Source organism: Podospora pseudoanserina, chromosome 5 (genome assembly GCF_035222485.1).
Source record: "Podospora pseudoanserina strain CBS 124.78 chromosome 5, whole genome shotgun sequence".
NCBI classification, from domain to species: Eukaryota; Fungi; Ascomycota; class Sordariomycetes; order Sordariales; family Podosporaceae; genus Podospora; species Podospora pseudoanserina.
Window position 1 is genome coordinate 4,149,941 of NC_085924.1, and position 17,498 is coordinate 4,167,438.

At 51.2% G+C, this 17,498-nt stretch overlaps 7 protein-coding genes across 7 annotated transcripts; 2 read left to right on the forward strand and 5 right to left on the reverse strand.

The window, feature by feature from the left end:
• Positions 1–682: 682 nt before the first annotated feature.
• QC764_510190 (uncharacterized protein) lies at positions 683–2,272 on the reverse strand (the record flags this gene model as incomplete). Its single annotated transcript, XM_062948269.1, has 1 exon — positions 683–2,272. The coding sequence occupies one exon, from the start codon at positions 2,270–2,272 to the stop codon at positions 683–685; it is 1,590 nt and encodes a 529-aa protein (XP_062799691.1).
• An 820-nt stretch (positions 2,273–3,092) lies between these two features.
• Positions 3,093–4,499, reverse strand: QC764_510200 (uncharacterized protein; the record flags this gene model as incomplete). Its single annotated transcript, XM_062948270.1, has 1 exon — positions 3,093–4,499. One exon carries the CDS (start codon positions 4,497–4,499, stop codon positions 3,093–3,095), a length of 1,407 nt encoding a protein of 468 aa, XP_062799692.1.
• A 1,165-nt stretch (positions 4,500–5,664) lies between these two features.
• QC764_510215 (uncharacterized protein) lies at positions 5,665–6,546 on the reverse strand (the record flags this gene model as incomplete). Its single annotated transcript, XM_062948271.1, has 1 exon — positions 5,665–6,546. The coding sequence occupies one exon, from the start codon at positions 6,544–6,546 to the stop codon at positions 5,665–5,667; it is 882 nt and encodes a 293-aa protein (XP_062799693.1).
• A 1,240-nt stretch (positions 6,547–7,786) lies between these two features.
• On the forward strand, positions 7,787–8,527 carry QC764_510220 (uncharacterized protein; the record flags this gene model as incomplete). Its single annotated transcript, XM_062948272.1, has 1 exon — positions 7,787–8,527. One exon carries the CDS (start codon positions 7,787–7,789, stop codon positions 8,525–8,527), a length of 741 nt encoding a protein of 246 aa, XP_062799694.1.
• A 410-nt stretch (positions 8,528–8,937) lies between these two features.
• QC764_0086220 (uncharacterized protein) lies at positions 8,938–9,623 on the reverse strand (the record flags this gene model as incomplete). Its single annotated transcript, XM_062940861.1, has 3 exons — positions 8,938–9,177; positions 9,243–9,552; positions 9,610–9,623. The coding sequence occupies 3 exons, from the start codon at positions 9,621–9,623 to the stop codon at positions 8,938–8,940; spliced, it is 564 nt and encodes a 187-aa protein (XP_062799695.1).
• A 1,771-nt stretch (positions 9,624–11,394) lies between these two features.
• Positions 11,395–11,762, forward strand: QC764_0086230 (uncharacterized protein; the record flags this gene model as incomplete). The annotated part of the gene is made up of 2 exons (XM_062940862.1): positions 11,395–11,712; positions 11,739–11,762. 2 exons carry the CDS (start codon positions 11,395–11,397, stop codon positions 11,760–11,762), a joined length of 342 nt encoding a protein of 113 aa, XP_062799696.1.
• A 745-nt stretch (positions 11,763–12,507) lies between these two features.
• QC764_510230 (uncharacterized protein) lies at positions 12,508–14,827 on the reverse strand. The gene is made up of 2 exons (XM_062948273.1): positions 14,184–14,827; positions 12,508–14,127 (listed from the first exon to the last, which is right to left on the reverse strand). Exons 1-2 carry the CDS (start codon positions 14,711–14,713, stop codon positions 12,567–12,569), a joined length of 2,091 nt encoding a protein of 696 aa, XP_062799697.1. The 5' UTR covers positions 14,714–14,827; the 3' UTR covers positions 12,508–12,566.
• Between the last annotated feature and the right edge of the window lie 2,671 nt (positions 14,828–17,498).

Here is a 17,498-nt window from a genome sequence, read left to right on the forward strand (position 1 = left end):
CACTAGTCAAGAAAGTTGGGTTAAACATATGTCGGATCGAACCCACTTTCCCAGCAGGTTAACCCAAAGGTAGGTAGGTACCTCAGATATGCGACCATCTGATACGTCGGTTATAAGAAGCCCACCGGACTTTAATGGCACTGCCGGAACCTGCTGACTGCTGTCATATCACTTAAATATCTGCAGGGACCTAGTGATCCGCATTGTGGAGGTAAGGAGGGCTCTGGGGGCTCACGAGTGCCACCTACCCTCGAGAGCTACCTATGTTCGGATTATAACATCAATTTCTTTCTCCCAACCCATTGCGAGGCTGTCCACCAGCATGCTACATCACACGTCCCGCATCTATAACTGGGAAGTGTTTTGGCGGCCTTCCAGATTACCCTGTGTAAGAGAGACACGTAATCTTTCACGGGGAGACTGAGTCTGTCAGACAGTTCTGTGTCAGTCATATTTTGGAGAGGCCAATGGTTAATATCTCTTGATGGGAATAGAGACCTGTTTAATGGAACTCGGCTGACGGAAACGAACGCTAGAGCCAAGAGCCACGCAAATGGCGGGGACCTTTGGTTTGTCACCAGCGCCAAAATGCCATGGACCATGGCCCTCGAAGTGCCAACGAAGGCAAGTGACATTTATCAGCATTTATCTTGTGTATTTATTGCACCTCTCATGTCCACTATCACGAAAGAGCGATGATCTCCTTCTCCACAACCTCCACGGGGTTCCCTTTGGCGACATGCCCCGCCAGCTCCCGCACCCTCAAACGATACTTGTCATCCCCCAAAATCGTATCAACCGCAGCCGCGACAGCGTCAGGCGTAGGCCTCCCGGTCCTCAGGTTTATCCCCGCACCCGTCCACTCGACCCTCGCCGAGACCTCGCACTTGTCCTCCGTCAGCCCTGCAGCCACGACAGGCACCCCGTTCACGATGCAATGCACGAACCCCCCATATCCCGCGTTGAAAACCATAACATCAGCATGCTCCAAGACAGAGTCATACGGCAGAAAGTCCACCACCTTGACATTCCCGAGCTCAACACCCCGAGGCAAAACCTCGGGCGGCGTCTCCAACCCTTGCTTCCCCAGCAAAGCAATAACCAACACATCCTCCCTCCCCGCCAAACCCTTGACCGTAGGCGCCAACAACATGGTGTAGTCCCTCGCCAACGTCCCCTGCGACACAACGACGATCCTCCTCCCCTCCTTCCGTTCTAGAACCTCCGGCTTCCACCACTCCGGCCATTTATACCCCTCCTTCCCTCCCTTCTTAGGCGGCAAACTCCCGGCAAACATGACATGCGGAGGTAGATCCGGCCGGGGGTACTCCAAAACCTCATCACAAAGCTGCAGCGTGACATCATGAGCAGTATAACTCAGATTCACCATCCACCCATCCGGCACCTCCACCCCTCCACACCTCCTGATATTCTCCCTAAACCCATCATACGCCTCCTTCACCACATATTTATAATACCACTCCTTTAGCACCCTATCCCGTTCCCTAACCCCCTCCCCCTCCCCAGGAAGAATCCCAAGCGGAAAAGGCGGCATGCCCTCCCCATCAAGCATAACAGGCGTAACATTTATCCCCACCGTCTTGGGCACCTCCTCCCCGTCATCCCACCCTTTGATTTGACCAAGACTGGCCCCGTATTTGAAAGGTAAGAAGCCGAACCACATCGTCTCGTTGACCACGATAATTTTCCTCTCCTTGCCATACCTGTCCCTCAGATCCTCCAACGCGGCCTTGCTAGACAGAAACTGGCCTTCTATCTGCCCGATGAAGAATGTTTTGAAGTCTTGCACCATCCTGGGTAATCCCTCGGGGTAATTCGCCCTTTCCATTCCCCATTTTCTATACGGACCTTTGGCGAGGGAGAGGGACTCATGGATGGAGATGAAGTGCGCTCCTGACGAGGCGATGATGTGGGCGTGTTGGACTCCGCCGACGAAGTGGACTGGGTAGCCTTTCTGGACGAGATGGGTTGCGATGGCGGTCAAAGGGAGGACATGGCCTGGAGCGGTGGAGGATGTGCAGAGGATTAGGATTGCGGGGAGGGAGGGGTTGGAAGGGGGTGGTTTGGGGAGGGTGGAGAGGTCGATTGGAGGGCCGAAGATTCCCGGGGGAGGACCACCCGGGCCGGGGATGACTCCTGGTGGCGGGCCAGCGCCGAGGGGAATGCCGGGGGGTGGTCCGCTTTGGGCGAACGGGGGAGGGCCGTCGGCTTCGGCGCCTGGAGGGGGTCCCGTGCTGGAAGGGATGGCCATTTTGGGGGAGTTGGAGGCCTTGGCTGGTTGGGGGGAGGTTGGGGCCGGTTTCGATAAGACTTTGCCCATAGTCTTGTTGATGGTCGGTGAATAAAGCTTGACGATTGGCACAACGCTGAAAGGTTATGCAGAAAGGTGGTCTTTTAGACTACAAAGAGCGGTAACAAGATTGTTCGGACATGGTGGCGGGTCCCGGATGGCCATCGACACTTATACCAACAGCTCAATGCAACATATTGCGGCACAGATAAAGCCAAGTCGTGGTACCCGAAGACCGTAGACCGGGCGCCGGAGTCCGCTACCACCATCAAGATGCAAGGGCGCAGGAGATACCGTGCATGGCAAGATGATGATGCATCGACGATTATGGGAGCAGCAAGGGTTTGCGTGTTTTTTGTCTTCTCTTGGCCGTCTGGTGGTAATAATCATCTCCTCATCCCTTGCCTCCATTGTGCAGGTCGTTGCCAGTCGGCAATTCTTCGGGCCCGACAATTCCTGCGGTTGAAAAAGGGGGTCGACAACAATAAAGCGACAAACCGATCATCTTAAAGCCGACGACGTGCATTCGGGTGCCGGACTTACAATACCACCCCTTATAGTACCATCCACCCGGAGCCCCAACTCATTTAGCCAAATTGGCCGGCATAGAAGGCTGCCGCCAGGATCTAGTCCATGTTGTTTATCCAATCTCGAGCCGACCGAGATTGGCATTTCGGGACCGACTTGCACCTTATCAACAACCAATATCTCCGGCAACTTTGGTGACACAAGAAACCGCTAGAAAATGAGTTCTGTATTGCTGCATGTCAACGGATATGATCTATTGTTCTCCTTTCACCAGTTTTTCGAGATGATTCGGCACCAATGCCCTGCTCAGTTCATCCATGGCAGCCTCCAACACCGCTTCGTACTGACTCCGATATCTCACAGCCAGCTCCTGGTTCTGATTATCGGCACTTTCAATCTCGATGCTCTTAAAGCGTTGGTAATCAAACTGGACCTTGGCACCGATCGTCTGTTGAATCCTCTCGAGGAGCTCGTGAAGCTCAGTCGGAATACTCTCCTCCGTGCCTTGAGCCCAGTGTTGAAGTGCAGCAAGTTCGCCAGCGGATGTTGCTACAGCAGAAGCAAGGTCGCGGATAAGCCCCGGTTCGATTCTTGAGAGCCCTGGCAAAGAATTCAGACGGGTATCTTGCTGAGAAAACACCCTTGATCTTCCCGCAACGGAGCTAGGATCGCTGAACGGTCGTAAGGAAATAAGAAAGTCCTGCAGTTCGTTCTTCTGCAATGTCGAAGGCGGCCTTCGGCTTTTGACATGAACATAGTCGTTGTGAAGGGTGTCTGTAACCGGCAGAATGAACCCATAACCAAGCAGCAACTCGCTGTTACTTTTGAGGCCGTAGTTGTTGAAGACTTGCTGGCCTGGCTGATAAGCATTATTGCAAATCAGCTGGCAAGTACCATCCACTTCAAGATTCCACTGATATTGGGAGGTCGGATCATGGTTGCCGATATCAAGAAGCGGCTGCAAGATGGAGAAGTCGTCGACTTTTGTGCCATGAGGCGTGAGACCCAAGACGTGATCTTGTGTTTCTTGTGAGAGGATCAATGACGGACAAAAACTCCGACTGGTAAAGATGCAAAAGGCCCACTTGTAGAGCAGCTGGGTGTATTCCTGCCACCCCGGGAAATCTACTTCCTTCAGAAGCTTTCTGGCGTGCTTGTACTCCTTCTTGATGTTGGCCTGGATCTCGCGGACGGCGACATGGGCGTTTGTCTCCTCGAGGCATTCAATGTCGTCTTCGGGCCAGACAGCTGGTAGGGCCCAGGTATCGACGCGATCGGGCTGCGGAAGGGTCGAGATGTATGGCCACCAGTATGAGTCTTTCTCTTTCAAGTACTCCTTCATCAGGAAAAAGCGACCAATAACATGCGGTGGGTTCGATGACATGAACTGCGGTGGGAACACCGGCCGTTGCTCTTTGTTTTGTGGTGCCCTGCTGACGGGTCCATCAATCAAGGCGTTGATGTATGAGAGGGTTATCGCAACATGGCAGGCGACAGCGCAAAACCCTGGCGCCAGGGCCTCATTTGCGGAGGGTTTGACCCGTAACGAATATCCTGTGACATCGTCTTCGTAAACTTCCAGCGAAGGGTGTAATGCGGCTCCGTGATCTTGAGCCCATCTCTTCAAAGTGTCAAAACGGCTTTGGTCGAATTCCTTCATTTGCGTGGTTGTTGATGGTGATTTGTGCTCTGTGGTGGGAATGACGAAGTGCCGATGCCCAAAGTTTTCTGGCAATCAGCAGGTGCTTAGTCAGCAGACAGAGCGGAGCACAAGCTTGAGTGCCTCTCTAAGCTCTGTAACCATCATGTTTGTTTACTTCGGTGGGGATCTCTGCAATGGCTGATGTCCTCGCTGTGTTCTCGTTTGTTTTCTAAAACAAGCTGGACACGTGTCTTGATGCTGATCTCTGGGTAATGACGGCTCGCAAAGCAAATGCGGACTTCATTGACCTGTCTCTAGCGCACATTTACTCAAAGAAGCTAACTATTTCTCGAACATCGTCTTCGGGTGACTCGTCTAAGGCGTCAATGAAGCAATATAGTCGGCGATTGCTTATCTTACTGCCGGAAAGCATTCTCATTCCGATCGTTTCCCTAGAAGGCATAATCCTCCAGCTTCGCTCAGCAACCATCTCTAAAAACTCACTTCGCAGTTGGCTGAGGTGGTGGGCAAGCGGTCCGACCTACGATACCTAGTCGAGCAGCACTCACAGTCGGTCGGTTGAGTTGACGAAAAACAGAACCGTGCGAGGCTTCGGGCGGTCACCGTTTTGCCAGAGCCCCGGGGCTGGTCCAATTGGAGTGTGAAATGTTCTCAAGCTGCATGCATGCTGCCGCCAACTTGGCGATGAAGACAAAGTCGCAGCAAAGGTGTACACCAATGAAGAAGCAAGGGTTGGAATTCATTGGCACGTGCCAGTGTTGCCACCAAACCTGCCGGTGCTGCTGTTGTTGTAACTCAAAGGGGCCTAGGTTGATACCTGGGCCAGCAATTCTAGGTAAGATGCTCCAATAAATCCCGGGCCTGACAACATTTGTTTCATTCGACCAGTATTCTCGGACATTGGTGTCCATGTCCAGCCATATATCCATCCATCATATCCTACACTACCCCACCCGCTCCACAACCACCATCTGCTCCGTCAACAGCCCTTCATCCTCGGGCTGTTTTCTCTCCATGCAAAAACAAGTCATCACCACGCCCAGCACCATCTCCCCAGCTACAAACCGAAATTTCTTCACTGCCTCCTCTTGCTCAAGAAGGTCTTGCAGATCAGACAGGTCAATCACCTCGTTTGACTCCTCGGCCGCTTGTATCAGCTCTTTTAGACTTCCCTTCCAGGTAGGAACTGAGCAAAGATATCCACCAATGGCTGCCACATCACCAGCTCGACAATGATACAGGCCAAGCTGTACATGTCAAATCTTTTTTGGTACGTCTCCCTCCCTCGCCCTCTAGCATCTGGATGACGGTAAAGATCCGCTTCCAAACTCCGTGTCAGGAAGGTGGGTGTATTTCTGTGACTCGAGCGTGTCGGACGGCTGTATTCATAATCGGCAATATAGGGGTCTGAGCCGAGGAAGAATTTGTTCGATGAGCCGTGAGGGGCGAGGAAGAGGATATTTTCGGGGCGGAGGCCTTTGTGCAGCCAGCCGGAAGTGTGGAGTTGGAGGATTGTTTCTGCCAAGCAGAGGGCGATTTCGAGGCGGCGTTTGAGGGCGACGAGGGGTTGGCTGGAGATGAGGCTACGGAGGGATTTGTAGTCCCAGTCGAGGATCCCTTCAGAGTTGTTGTCATTATGGTGATCCGGGAGTTCTTCAGGCATGCTGTAGACGATTCCGTGACGCGAGCGGAAGGATTTGTCCGAGGTAGAGAGGGAGGTGAGGAAGAGGGCCAGACATTTCATTTGGTTGATGTAACGTTCCCATTGTGTGCTCTCGACGGTTTTCCACTGGATGAGAACTTGCTTCTGCCGGTAGGTCGCGAATCCGAGGTTTGATTCGAATAGGGGAGTGGACCGCTCGTTGATATCAGTCCAGGGCTTCAGGGAACGGCCCAAGACGGCGAGTTTGGGCATCCGCAGGCCGATCTTCTCGCTTGTCATTTTTGGTGTTATCTCATCGTCTCTTTTGTCAGCGCCCAGAACGAGACGGACTTGTTTGAGGTATTGCGGCGGCGTTGATGGCATGTTGGTAACGCCCGGCATCGCTGACCAGATCCTTGATCTGACAGGCTCCTGACGTTGTGGTCGTCAGGGAGATGAGTTCGCGTAATAGTTGGCTATATTTTGTCTTTTCTTCTTGCCGCTCACTGGCCTCAAGAAGAATTTCGAGACGGTCGACAAGTTCGGCGATCTGTTTCAGATATGGTTGCAACTTTTCCCTATCCCTGGCTGCCCAACGAAGTCGTTTGATAGGGGGGTTGTGTTCCTGGATGATTTTGCCAGCTGTTGTTCCAAAATTCGGCTCAACTTGGCAAGGAGTTTAGCCACCCCTTTCTTTTCGCCTTCGATCGCCTGTTCTTTCTCAGCCGCTTCGAGCTCTTCTTCCTTCACGTTGACAAATTTACGACACACCTCTACCGGATGACGTCGTGGAAGAACCCGATGTCTCGGTCCGAGAGAGAACGGACTCTCGTGCCTCCTCATATGAGACAGCAACTGAGCTTGTAGCCGGCACCGCCCAGGATCAAGCCAAAATTGATGCAAAGGATAGCGAACAGCCTGAAGGCCAGGGAAAGAGTGGTGGACAGAGAGTGCTACGCGACTCCGGGTTGGGATTTCTAGAATACGAGAGTAATTCATCTAATGGGGACGAGATTCTCCAGCTTCCCGGCCCCTTTTTTCCAGTCCGACAGCAAAGACATCTTGCGCTAACCCCCCAACGGAACTGCTCGAATGCCATCCCGCTTGATGTCCAAAAGTTGATGAATAATACCTGGGACATGGCCTCCAGTGCGCCAACATCAGTCATGTCCGAACGGACCAAATCCTGAATCAAGGGTTTTCTGTTTCTCATTCCGTCTACAAAACAAATTGAGGACGTCTTAAGTTTCCACTGCCAAAGAGGATCAGCTTCGGCTGTGAAAGCCATCTTATACCATGTAACAACTCCTAACAACCCCTCAAGCACCGCTAAATCTTCCATCCTTTGATTCACGCCATAAAGGGTGGCACCTCGGGGCACAACAAATGCATCCGGGAGCTTCTGGCAGCAGGAGTCAACCCGAACCACCGGTCAAAGAAAAGCGGTTTGACACCACTTCAAATCGCACTCAACCGCCCAAACTTCAAGGGCTACGCCAACCTCATCTGGTTGCTTTTTACCAGCGAGCCCCGCAAACTTGATCCTAACGGGACAGACCTTCAGGGTGAGGTCCCTCTGTTCAGATTTTTCCTGGGCGCAGATGAGGAAACACTGGAGGCTCATAAGCGGGGTAGTTTGATCATGCTTCTGAAAGCTGGCGCTAACCCCAACCGCCTACAACCCGGTACTGGTAATTCACTCCTTCATCTTGCCGTCAGAAGAAAGGATGTTGTCGTCACGGCGATCCTCCTTCATGTTGGCGTTGATGTCAACGCCTTGAACCTTTCTGACACCTCACCGCTTCAAATCACGGCCGCACAGTTCCACCAGCCACAAGGTGGTGAAGAGGTCCTCGATCATCTGCTCAAGAACGGGGCAAAGGTTGATCAACCGGCCGGAGCGCTGCGGCGAACAACGCTGCACTGGGCGGTAAGAGCTGGGAATACGACAGCCATCCGCAGGTTGCTGGATGGAGGGGCGAATGTGACTACTGAGGATAAGGAGCAGAGGGATGCGATTGCTTTGGCGGTTAAACACACCAACAAAGTCTTTGTTTCAAAAACTGTGCCCGGAGTCGGTGATCACAGACTCGGAGAGGCAGTCAGAGAGGTCGAGGCGGGTGATCACATTGAGATTATGCAAGGTTTAATGGGCAAGGCACCAGATGATTACCACATCAAAGGATTTTTGCATCAAGGGACATGCGCTACTCAAAGTGCTGCAAAATATATGACTGGTGGGCTGTTGAAAAGGCTGTTGAAGATGGGGCTTCACTTGGAGACGCCGTCTAAGAACGGTAGCACAGTAAGGGAATTCATCGAGGTTGAGGATCGTGGTCCTGTGAAGCAGGTCGCGAGGAAATGGGTACCTGCAGCCAGATAGTATGGGTCTGAGCTCGCAGTTGTGCGGCTGTTGAAAAGGAACAAACCCGAGTCAATACTAATTCTTCTTGAAAGACTGTAGGTATGTGGAGTTTACAGGCACCTTATCCAATGGATTGTCCATACTTTCAAGTCAGTGAACACTACCTCCGCTCTCCCTTGTTCCTGATGCTCGCTTAGGATCCAATGTTATTGAAGGCTTCCATTGCTGGGCCACAAAACCATTGCGTACAACAAATGCAAAACAGACGGGGTATGGATGTCATGCTAGTAGCTCCAAGGAAACTGCCACTCATACTTCGCGATCTCTGCAGGCCCTCAGGTCCTAGTCTAGCATGGTACTGTAGCTAACACCCCAGCAGTCCACACAAAAGCCCATCATCGTCCTCTTCAAGAATCTCCTCCTCCAGCTCAATTATCTCTTCCCCATTCCTTGTTCTCGTCCTTGTCCTCGTCCGGGTTATTCTCCTGCGCGTGGTTCTTGCGGCAGTGGTGATAATTCTCGTCACAGTCGCCGTGGTCTGCCTGATATCGGTCGCTGTTCTGGTAACAGTAGCAGTTGTCGTTCCAATCCTGGTGACTGGGCTCTCCACCGTCCTCGTTGTCGTCGCAGTCGTAGTTGCAGTCCTTGTCACCGGCACGGTAACAGGGCTTCCAGTTGCAATAGTGGTTACCGTCCGTATCGTTGTGGCTGTGGCTGTTGTAGGAAGTAGTACGGAAACCGTCACTGTTCTAATCACAGTCACAGTTGCCATGGTGCTCGCGGCAATGGTGTTGGTCTGCAAGATGGTGCTGGTCTGGAGAACGGTGCTAGTGGAGAAGAGTAAGACGGTCCTCTCGACAATCTCGGTTTTATTGACCGTCTGGGTCACGTTGGTGATGCTAGTGCGGAAGACGGTCTCCGTTTTTTGGCATGATGTTGCTGGTTGCTGGGTAACGGTGCGGAAGGTTGACGATGCCGGGATGTCGCAGAGACCGAAGGCGGGGTTGCAACCAGGACCGCAGTGCTCTTCCGTATTACCACACCTACATATCCGAGTATGTCAGTAGTCAGTCTATACTTGAAGGATGATTCATGATGACTGCAAGTCAGGCATTGTTTTGTGCCAAGCCAGCCCCTGAATTGACCCCTGAGATTGGAAAGGGGGGGAAAGTGGATACCCACCATCCATGTGCTGAACAGCATTGTCCAAACGTTGAAGTAATACACGTGAACTCTCCACCACACTGGCCGTCGGCACTGGCTTTGGATGGTGCCGGTGACTGTGGAAGGGATAAGACGGCGCTTGGGGCTATGAGTGTCACGAGAAGGATGTAACGGAGTAGGTAGCCCATTTTGGGCAAACGAGGGTCCAATCACAGAAGGTGGAGATGAATAAGGACTGATATTGTGCACATGAGTTCTATTGGGTTGTTCAGGAGTATCTGACGCGGCCATCACGAATATATACCGTCTACTCAAGTTAACCATCATCTTTCTCCAGTCGCGGTGTCTGTTGTGGAACTCGAGCGGGTAATTCCGACATGAGCTGAAGCGATGGTTCCCGAAAGCTGGATATGGAGTTCTAGCCCGGCTCAAAGATTCAACGGAGCGGCTGATAATCTATGACCTATGAATAGACGCCCGGGTCGATATTGTCCGGGCTCTATCCGCAGCTGTCCATATTGACCCCGAAGCCCAGAAACTCGGTACTTGGCATTTGCAGATCATTTCTTAGATAATTAGATTCTGTTATTTGAAGAGAGGTATCATAGATAGCTATGAATACTACGCGTTGAGGCCTCTAAGCTATCATCACAGCGAAAGGCAGCTACTAGTAGGCTGATTAGAATCATGGCTGCCCGCTAGTTGCAATGTTGGTGATTAGGTTGGTAAGAACCTATAACAACGTTCTCGCTCTCAAAGTTCCTTGGACATGACTGGAAACATTCCGGTAGCGACATGATGTTGGGCTTCAACTGCAAGAGGCTTCACGGCGCAGTTTCTTGGCGGCGGCGATGAGGATTAAGAGCCAACAATGAAGTTGGCCCACTTCTCAGGGCACAGCATCCCAAACGCAAATAATAACCAACCTTCATATTTCATTTCTGGCTTCCCTGAGTTATTTCCCAACTGTCCAGACAAGGGTGATGTTATTCATTACGTTGAAATCAAGGGAAACATCATCCACCTCAACACCTAGCGACGTCGACGTGAACAAAGCATTCGATTCTTTCTAAGACACCACTCATGGCCGTCGACGAATTACACCGAGCGACACCCGAAGCTATGCAAACAGGTACTACTTTTCTCAGAAGACGGGAGAGTCCAACTTGGCTATCACAACGAACACAACCATGAGGTTTGGGCTATTTCCGGTCTCGGAAGAGATGGGTGTTTCGATGAATCTCACGATTCATGGTCACCAGAGGACATCATAGCTGGTGAGATCCCAGGTTGTGTTGAATACCTCGAAACGCTCCTTCAGGAGAACGGCGCGTGTGGACACTCACCATTGATTGGCAGCGAAGCACCTCCACAACACACTTCGGGTATTCCTGCTCGACTGTGCTTTTTTAGTCAATGGTCAGATCCTGATTGAGGTGTCAATAATGACATCTTCTTCGTCGACACCAAGAATCTTTGCCACGCTTGCTACCTGAAAGCAGTGCCAAGAGGCTTCAACGTCTGGAGTACGAGTTATTTCGACAGATACAACAACTACGTCGACATGGAATTCCGCCGCTATTTCGAAGATTGTATTATCAGAAACGAAATTCCAAAAACACATGGATCGAAGAGCAACACGTTCTTACGATTGCGCTGGCCACGATGCTACAGTGCCAAGACAAGAAAATTGGCCTTTGACGAGCAGTCATATCCCCAAGATGCCAGGAGCCACCATCACGCATGAGTGTTGGCGGTGGCTGGTCTGGAATTGGCCGCCCTTTTACATTGATCAGCTTTGTGTGTATCCGCCATACACCGTTCACACTGATCCAATCAAGAAGCAAGAAGAGAACCAACGAGTTTCGAAGCTTAACGCAATTGCGTACGTCGGAGCCACTCATGGAATCCTAGCCAATCCGCCAGGCGGTAGGGGGGAACGGACTATGGTCGAGCTGCGTGTTCTTGGAAGCCGCGCTCTTCACCAACCGGATAATTTTGGAGATCCTACCGCATTGCTCAAATTTGGCCCAGGATATGTGAGTTGTCCGCAACCACCTTACAGTCCACTGAGCCGCTAGACTGCTAATATGAACCTTGAATAGATCGTACATGGAGACACATATTGAACCCCCCCGCAAGTAGAATACAGTTCTCGGCTGAAGAAATACTCAGGCTTTGGTGCGATTGCCATGCGGCAAGTAATGGACCCAAAATCAGCCCCGTCTGAGAGGCTGCCAGAAGAGAAAAAAGTTCTAGATGATCGGAATACCAACAGGGCCGACGGCTGAAGAGATTGAACGACTTCAGCAGTTTCCATACCGCAATTACTCAGAAACTATACGAAGGTATGAAGAGCTTCGTGCCGAGCTTGAAGTGCGAATGAGGTATGTCCATCCATAACCTCTTTCAAGGATATATTTTGACTCTGAAAATCAGGGAGACAACTGTATCAGCTGAGCAAACGCCTCCTTCAACACCGACTAAGCATTCTAAAAGCCATCGAACACCCAGAACAATCAAGCATTTCCCTGCTTCAAGTGCCCCAAAGGTGTCTTCAACAAGGACACCACACGAGAGGCCCACATTCTATAGAACTTATGTTGGGAATCGAAGACTACTCCCCAAAAACAAAGAAAATACTGTTCCAGGAAGGGAAAGGCTACATGGGCTCTATTGTCACGAGGCGAGCCCGTATGTATACCGTGGGCCATTTCGGATTGTGGAGCATGACAGAGATGTTCGAAGTCCTAGAATATCAGGACATCGGGACAGGTGCTGGGAGGTCTGAGATTTGTGATGGCCGAGGTATCAAAAGTAGGGCTGCTCAAAGTCACAGGTATCGCAATAAATAGCTAGATAGCTACGTAAATTCTGAGATGCGTCAGTACAACTACCACGAATACGCGTCCACGTCAAGCTCAAAACTCGTGGACCCTTTCTTTCCAACCGCTGCCACAGCTGCCCTGACATCATCACAGAGCCCACCCGGTCCAGAGACCACAACGCCGATGTTGCAGTATCCAACTTCGGCTTCTTGCTCTAACAGCCGAGAAATGTCCAGTCTCCTTCCGATTCGGACATCTTTCTCGATCTCGCTCAACACACCTTGAACTTCCTCGACCAGACACCTCGCCGATTCTTTGACACTCCAAAATAATTTGATGTTCGGATGGCTGGCAATCCACGGAAGCAGACTGGTGATGCCAATCCCACCTCCAATGAGAAGCAGCCTATCGCAATGGCGAATCTCCCTGGTAGAAGTATTATGATACGGGCCATCCATGAGAGTCAAAAGCCCATCGGTGGCCTTCAGGTGCTTGGTAATCCCCATGGACTTCTTGATGAGCAGGGTGATCCCCGTTTCCAGAGACGCAGACGCGGTATCCTTAAAGCCGTGGTGTTTCTCAACATCGTGAACGTTGATGTGAACACCTGACTCTTTCGCTGTCGGACTGCTGCTGCCGCTTGATTGCTCTGGCCGTTGCCTTTCAACCCGGGACATCAGGCTTGTTGGAACGATTGAAAACGGGTGGTTCTCCCACGGCCGCCAGAGACTCAAAGTGGGAAAATAAGCGTAAACATGCAGCCCAGGCCCATCATTGGCAAACGACGCTCGGGGTATGTCAACCCGGATGTACCCATTCCCCAAGTCAGTCACCTTGCTTCTGCGAACCCCGTTTTTCAACACCTTCCCTACTCTCGCTGCTCTGTCAAAGAACCAAACTGCACAGGCGGCATAAATCCAGGTCTCATAGCCGTAGGAGTCCAGCCCAATCCAAAGAACAACGTGATACCAAAGCCCAACAACGAGAATAACCGACAAGACAATGTGCGTCACTAAGAATATCTCATACGACCATCTCCTCAGAGGCAGAACACTCGCAAAGAGAATGGCAACACAAAGAACAGTAGCCGCAACGCCCCAAGCCCAATAGTCAGAGTCAACCACTGCTTGCTGTGGCAGGAAGATTGGTAGTGCCAGGAAACTGTGCACCAAAGCATGGAGGACAAACAGTCTTGCCACCCAGCGATGAAGAAGCAGATACGTAGCGTGAGACCAGTTCGTCAACCAAAGCAACAAAACGTTGTTCCTTGACGCGAACAGGATGAGAAGGGGGAGGAGAGCATAAGCTGCTATTCCTGTGCGGTAAAAGATGTACGCTTTGATCTCCATACTCTCGCCGGGGTAGTAGAGGTGTGGTTGCATGGACTGGTAGTTGACTGACATGAGGACTATGTTGATGATGAAGAAGACGGCGATGTATGCTGCTTGGCCAATGGTTGGGGCATTGCCGAGGAGGAATGGCAAGGAGCGAACGGAATAAGTGCCGATGCTGCTGGGTTGGGTCAAGTATGGAGTGATCTTGGACAAGAGGCCAGAGGTAAAGGGGAGGTGGTAGAGCCAGGTCAGGATGATGGGTATGCCGAAGCCAGTGACGAGGATGATGACTCTTTGGCGGGTCAGCAAGTAGACCTGGTGTTTAGTAGGTAGGGAAAGAAGACACACCCATATTCCGCGCCTGTCTCCTGCTCTTTCGTCACACCCAAAGCGGTATTCAACTGGGCTTGATACTCGATCTCCGGAACCAAGGCGGTAAAGTTGAGCACCGTCGTGGTATCCACTGGCATTTTCCTCGGTGGCTCAGTGATTTGCTGCAAGGATTCCTCGTATGACCACTTAGGCGGTACCGGCGTACCCGTGTTGCCAAAATTCGTCATATCGCGTGTAGCATCAGTCTCCCAGAACGCTTGCAATTCCGACATGCGATGGGCTCTACACTTGACATGCAGACACCAGGCCAGCGTGGTGAGCCAGGCTGTGTCATTGGCTTTGCACTCTGAGCTCGTGGTTGCCCAACCGAGGAAGCCCTTTGGGATCTTTTCAGAGCATTCTAGGGGATAAGCTTGGAGTGCCCACTGGCATGCGGAGGCGCAGTAGATTTTGAAAGGGTGAAGGCCGAAGCCGACTAGGTCGGAGAAGACAAGGTTGGCTTGGAGCAGGCATGCTGCTAGCCAGATGGCAGGGGAAGTTCGCATGATGTTTGCTGCTGGCTTGAGTCGAGGAGTCCGCTGGTGCTTGACTTCCCACCGACAGTCAGGCAGGGGGCCTGCCTGTTCTTATCTCACAGTGGGCACACCATCACTTATTCGAATTGTCAAGAAATGTTCCGCGGAACTGATGTGTCCAAGCGTATCATTGCAGGTTTGAAGCCCTCCGAAGTATGCAATAATGTTGTGCAACAACACCTACATTGATGTACGGTTTTCGGTAGTTGGCATCCTGCAATCCTCCTGGCATCTTCCGTGATCAATCAGCGCTTTGGTGCTGATTCATGCTGACCACCCAAGCATTCTGCCAATAGGTCTGATAGACGCCACAAGGTTGTGTTACCACTTTCACAGTTGGGACTGCATGGTTCGTTGGTGGTTCGGGATACAGAAACAAGGCCCGTACATGCATGCGTCACAAGCCAGTATATGGTGTGCCCAAACTTGTGCCGTGGGGTCGCGCTTCTGTGAAATAATTCTAGGAAGACACATTCATCTCACGTGGTTTATGGCGGCTCACCTACTGTGAGGTTTTCCAACATTCTGAACTCAAAAGAGACAGTAGAAGCTAAAATTATTGGGCCAAATGAAGGCAGAAGCTCAGACTGGCGGAAATTACCCATATGCTGATACCGAGTCACTCCTTATATTTCATTGAAGTTATCCATTTTCCACCCACTTAACAATGGCTTGATGGCCAGGGCGAACTGTGACATTGAGGATGAGTATATGCTTCCACATCCTGCCTGATTAACACCTGGAACTTGAGATTTGTAAATATCAATCATGGGTGAGATTGAATAGGTATCCTACTATTCGGGTAGTCGGTCTTTGAAACTTTTTTGTCTCGTCCAAGAACGGTTAGCCCAAAACCAGGCTCGCTTCACCCTCGGCTCACTCTCGGCTCACCTTAACCAGCTGCACTTAGCGGGCGTTCGGGCTCGGGATCGGAGGGAGTTTTGGAGAGCGATTGACAGACCGAAGGCCAATAAGACCCCGCCTCAGACCCTGTTCACTGTGTTATTTCCTAGTCTATAAGTTCAATCAATATACTAGTTCACCACATCTATTCTGTGCCTCGCAAGCCCATATCACAGTTATTACCTTCTATATATTGTAAGGCCCCGTCCCTGCAATCAAAGTCACCTTCGCTCTCAGTGTACAGCGCCGATAGCTATTCGATCCTATATTCTACAGGCATTCATAACTCCTTTCTCAACAATATCTAAAATATATAAGCCGCAAAAGTTGATACATAATTACTACACCTACCCGACAATATAGTAAACCCAAACACCATTCGCCCGTTACATATCCGTTCCTAAATTATATTTCCTAAGCTAATATCGATAATAGTAAGTACAATTACTATATTTAATATAGCATAAAATACCGTACAAGTACTACCTAAAACCGGGGGGGCTCTTTTCCTCTGGGTTAAATAAGTAGGGAGACCTCTTGTATCATGAGGTCATAGACGAGGACTAGATCCGCCTAATTACGCGGCATCGGTAACTATATAGGAACAGAACTACGGGAGGCACAGGCAAGGCCGTATATAGTTAAGGTAGGAGAGCAGCGTCAAGGGACGGATAGTGGAGTGATAGATACTGAGCGAGAATGGATGTAAATACACACGCGCCCCCCCAACACAAGGACTGGCATCACGACCCAATTTCCGATTTTTGATGCGAATTTGTTGGCTGGGCCTTTTTCGGTTTCCGGGACTGCAGGCTGAGCATTGTCACCCTTGTTGTCAGCCCTGTATGCAGCACACTTGGTGCATCACCGGCATTGTTCGACACCCGTGACGCAGGGAGGAGCTTGGGAAGATCAAGACTGTGAGATCAAGTCCTTCCTACCTTGCCGGAGTCTTTCATTCGGGCGTAGAGCTTTTCGTCTTCCCGCTCCCACGGTTTGTCTTTGGGAAAAATAACTTTTCGGAACCTGTTTAGTAGTGGGATAAGCGGTGCGTAATATGGCGTGAAGTTATCGGCGATTGTCTTTATAAAGATGGCCTCCTTTGCCACAGTTCCGAGTTTCAGTTTTGCCAATTCTTCCGTGTCAGCATAATTCCACTTGTCGAACTGGGCAACAACCTTGTCCTCACCAGGGCCGTCGCAGTGGATGCATATCCAGAACAGCCTAGAATAATGCCTCGAGGTCGTGCATGAACGATTGCTGCTCGCCGAGAAGCGCCCCAATGGCCATGAACACTCTCGCACCGGTCTTCCCTTTGGCTCCCGACGCACCTTCTGGGTCCCCTTTGATGGCGAGATCCAGGCCGATCAGAGACGGAGGCCTAGAGGGGTTGTTCGTGTCCCCGTTCATCAAGAGGTTGTTGATGGAGATGTCTCTGTAGGGACTCATGCCTAATCAACGTGAAGGAGGTGGCCATGTGCCCTAAGCATACTCTATCTCTTGAGGGAAATAGGTATCCCTAAGCGCCTGCAGCGCCCGAACTACACGCTACGTAAGTCCCGACCTTGGCTGCCAATCTGGCTCCAGGCTCGAGCCAAAACTCGAAAAGGACACTTGATCGGCAAACATTGCGAAAAACGGCGTCCTCTGTTGCTCTTCAAGCTCAGCCTATGCCTAGTCTCCTTGACGACTCGGTACTTACACAGCAAACACCTTCTGTTACGCCGGCGGGCGAGAGGCCGTCAATGCGGCGGCAAAATTCATGATTGAAGTCGGGGGAGGTAGCTTCCCACTGGTGCAGCCCACCTTGTCTACAAGTCTCTACTTGCATCTTTCCGCTGTTGCAAGGTGT

What these genes read in the sequence shown, in the direction of transcription:
- QC764_510230 (XM_062948273.1), bottom strand. Translation starts at nt 14,713, where the DNA reads ATGCGAACTTCCCCTGCCATCTGGCTAGCAGCATGCCTGCTCCAAGCC. An exon ending in GAGACAGGCGCGGAATATGG is followed by an intron (nt 14,128 to 14,183) that starts GTGTGTCTTCTT and finishes GACCCGCCAAAG; the next exon opens with AGTCATCATCCTCGTCACTG.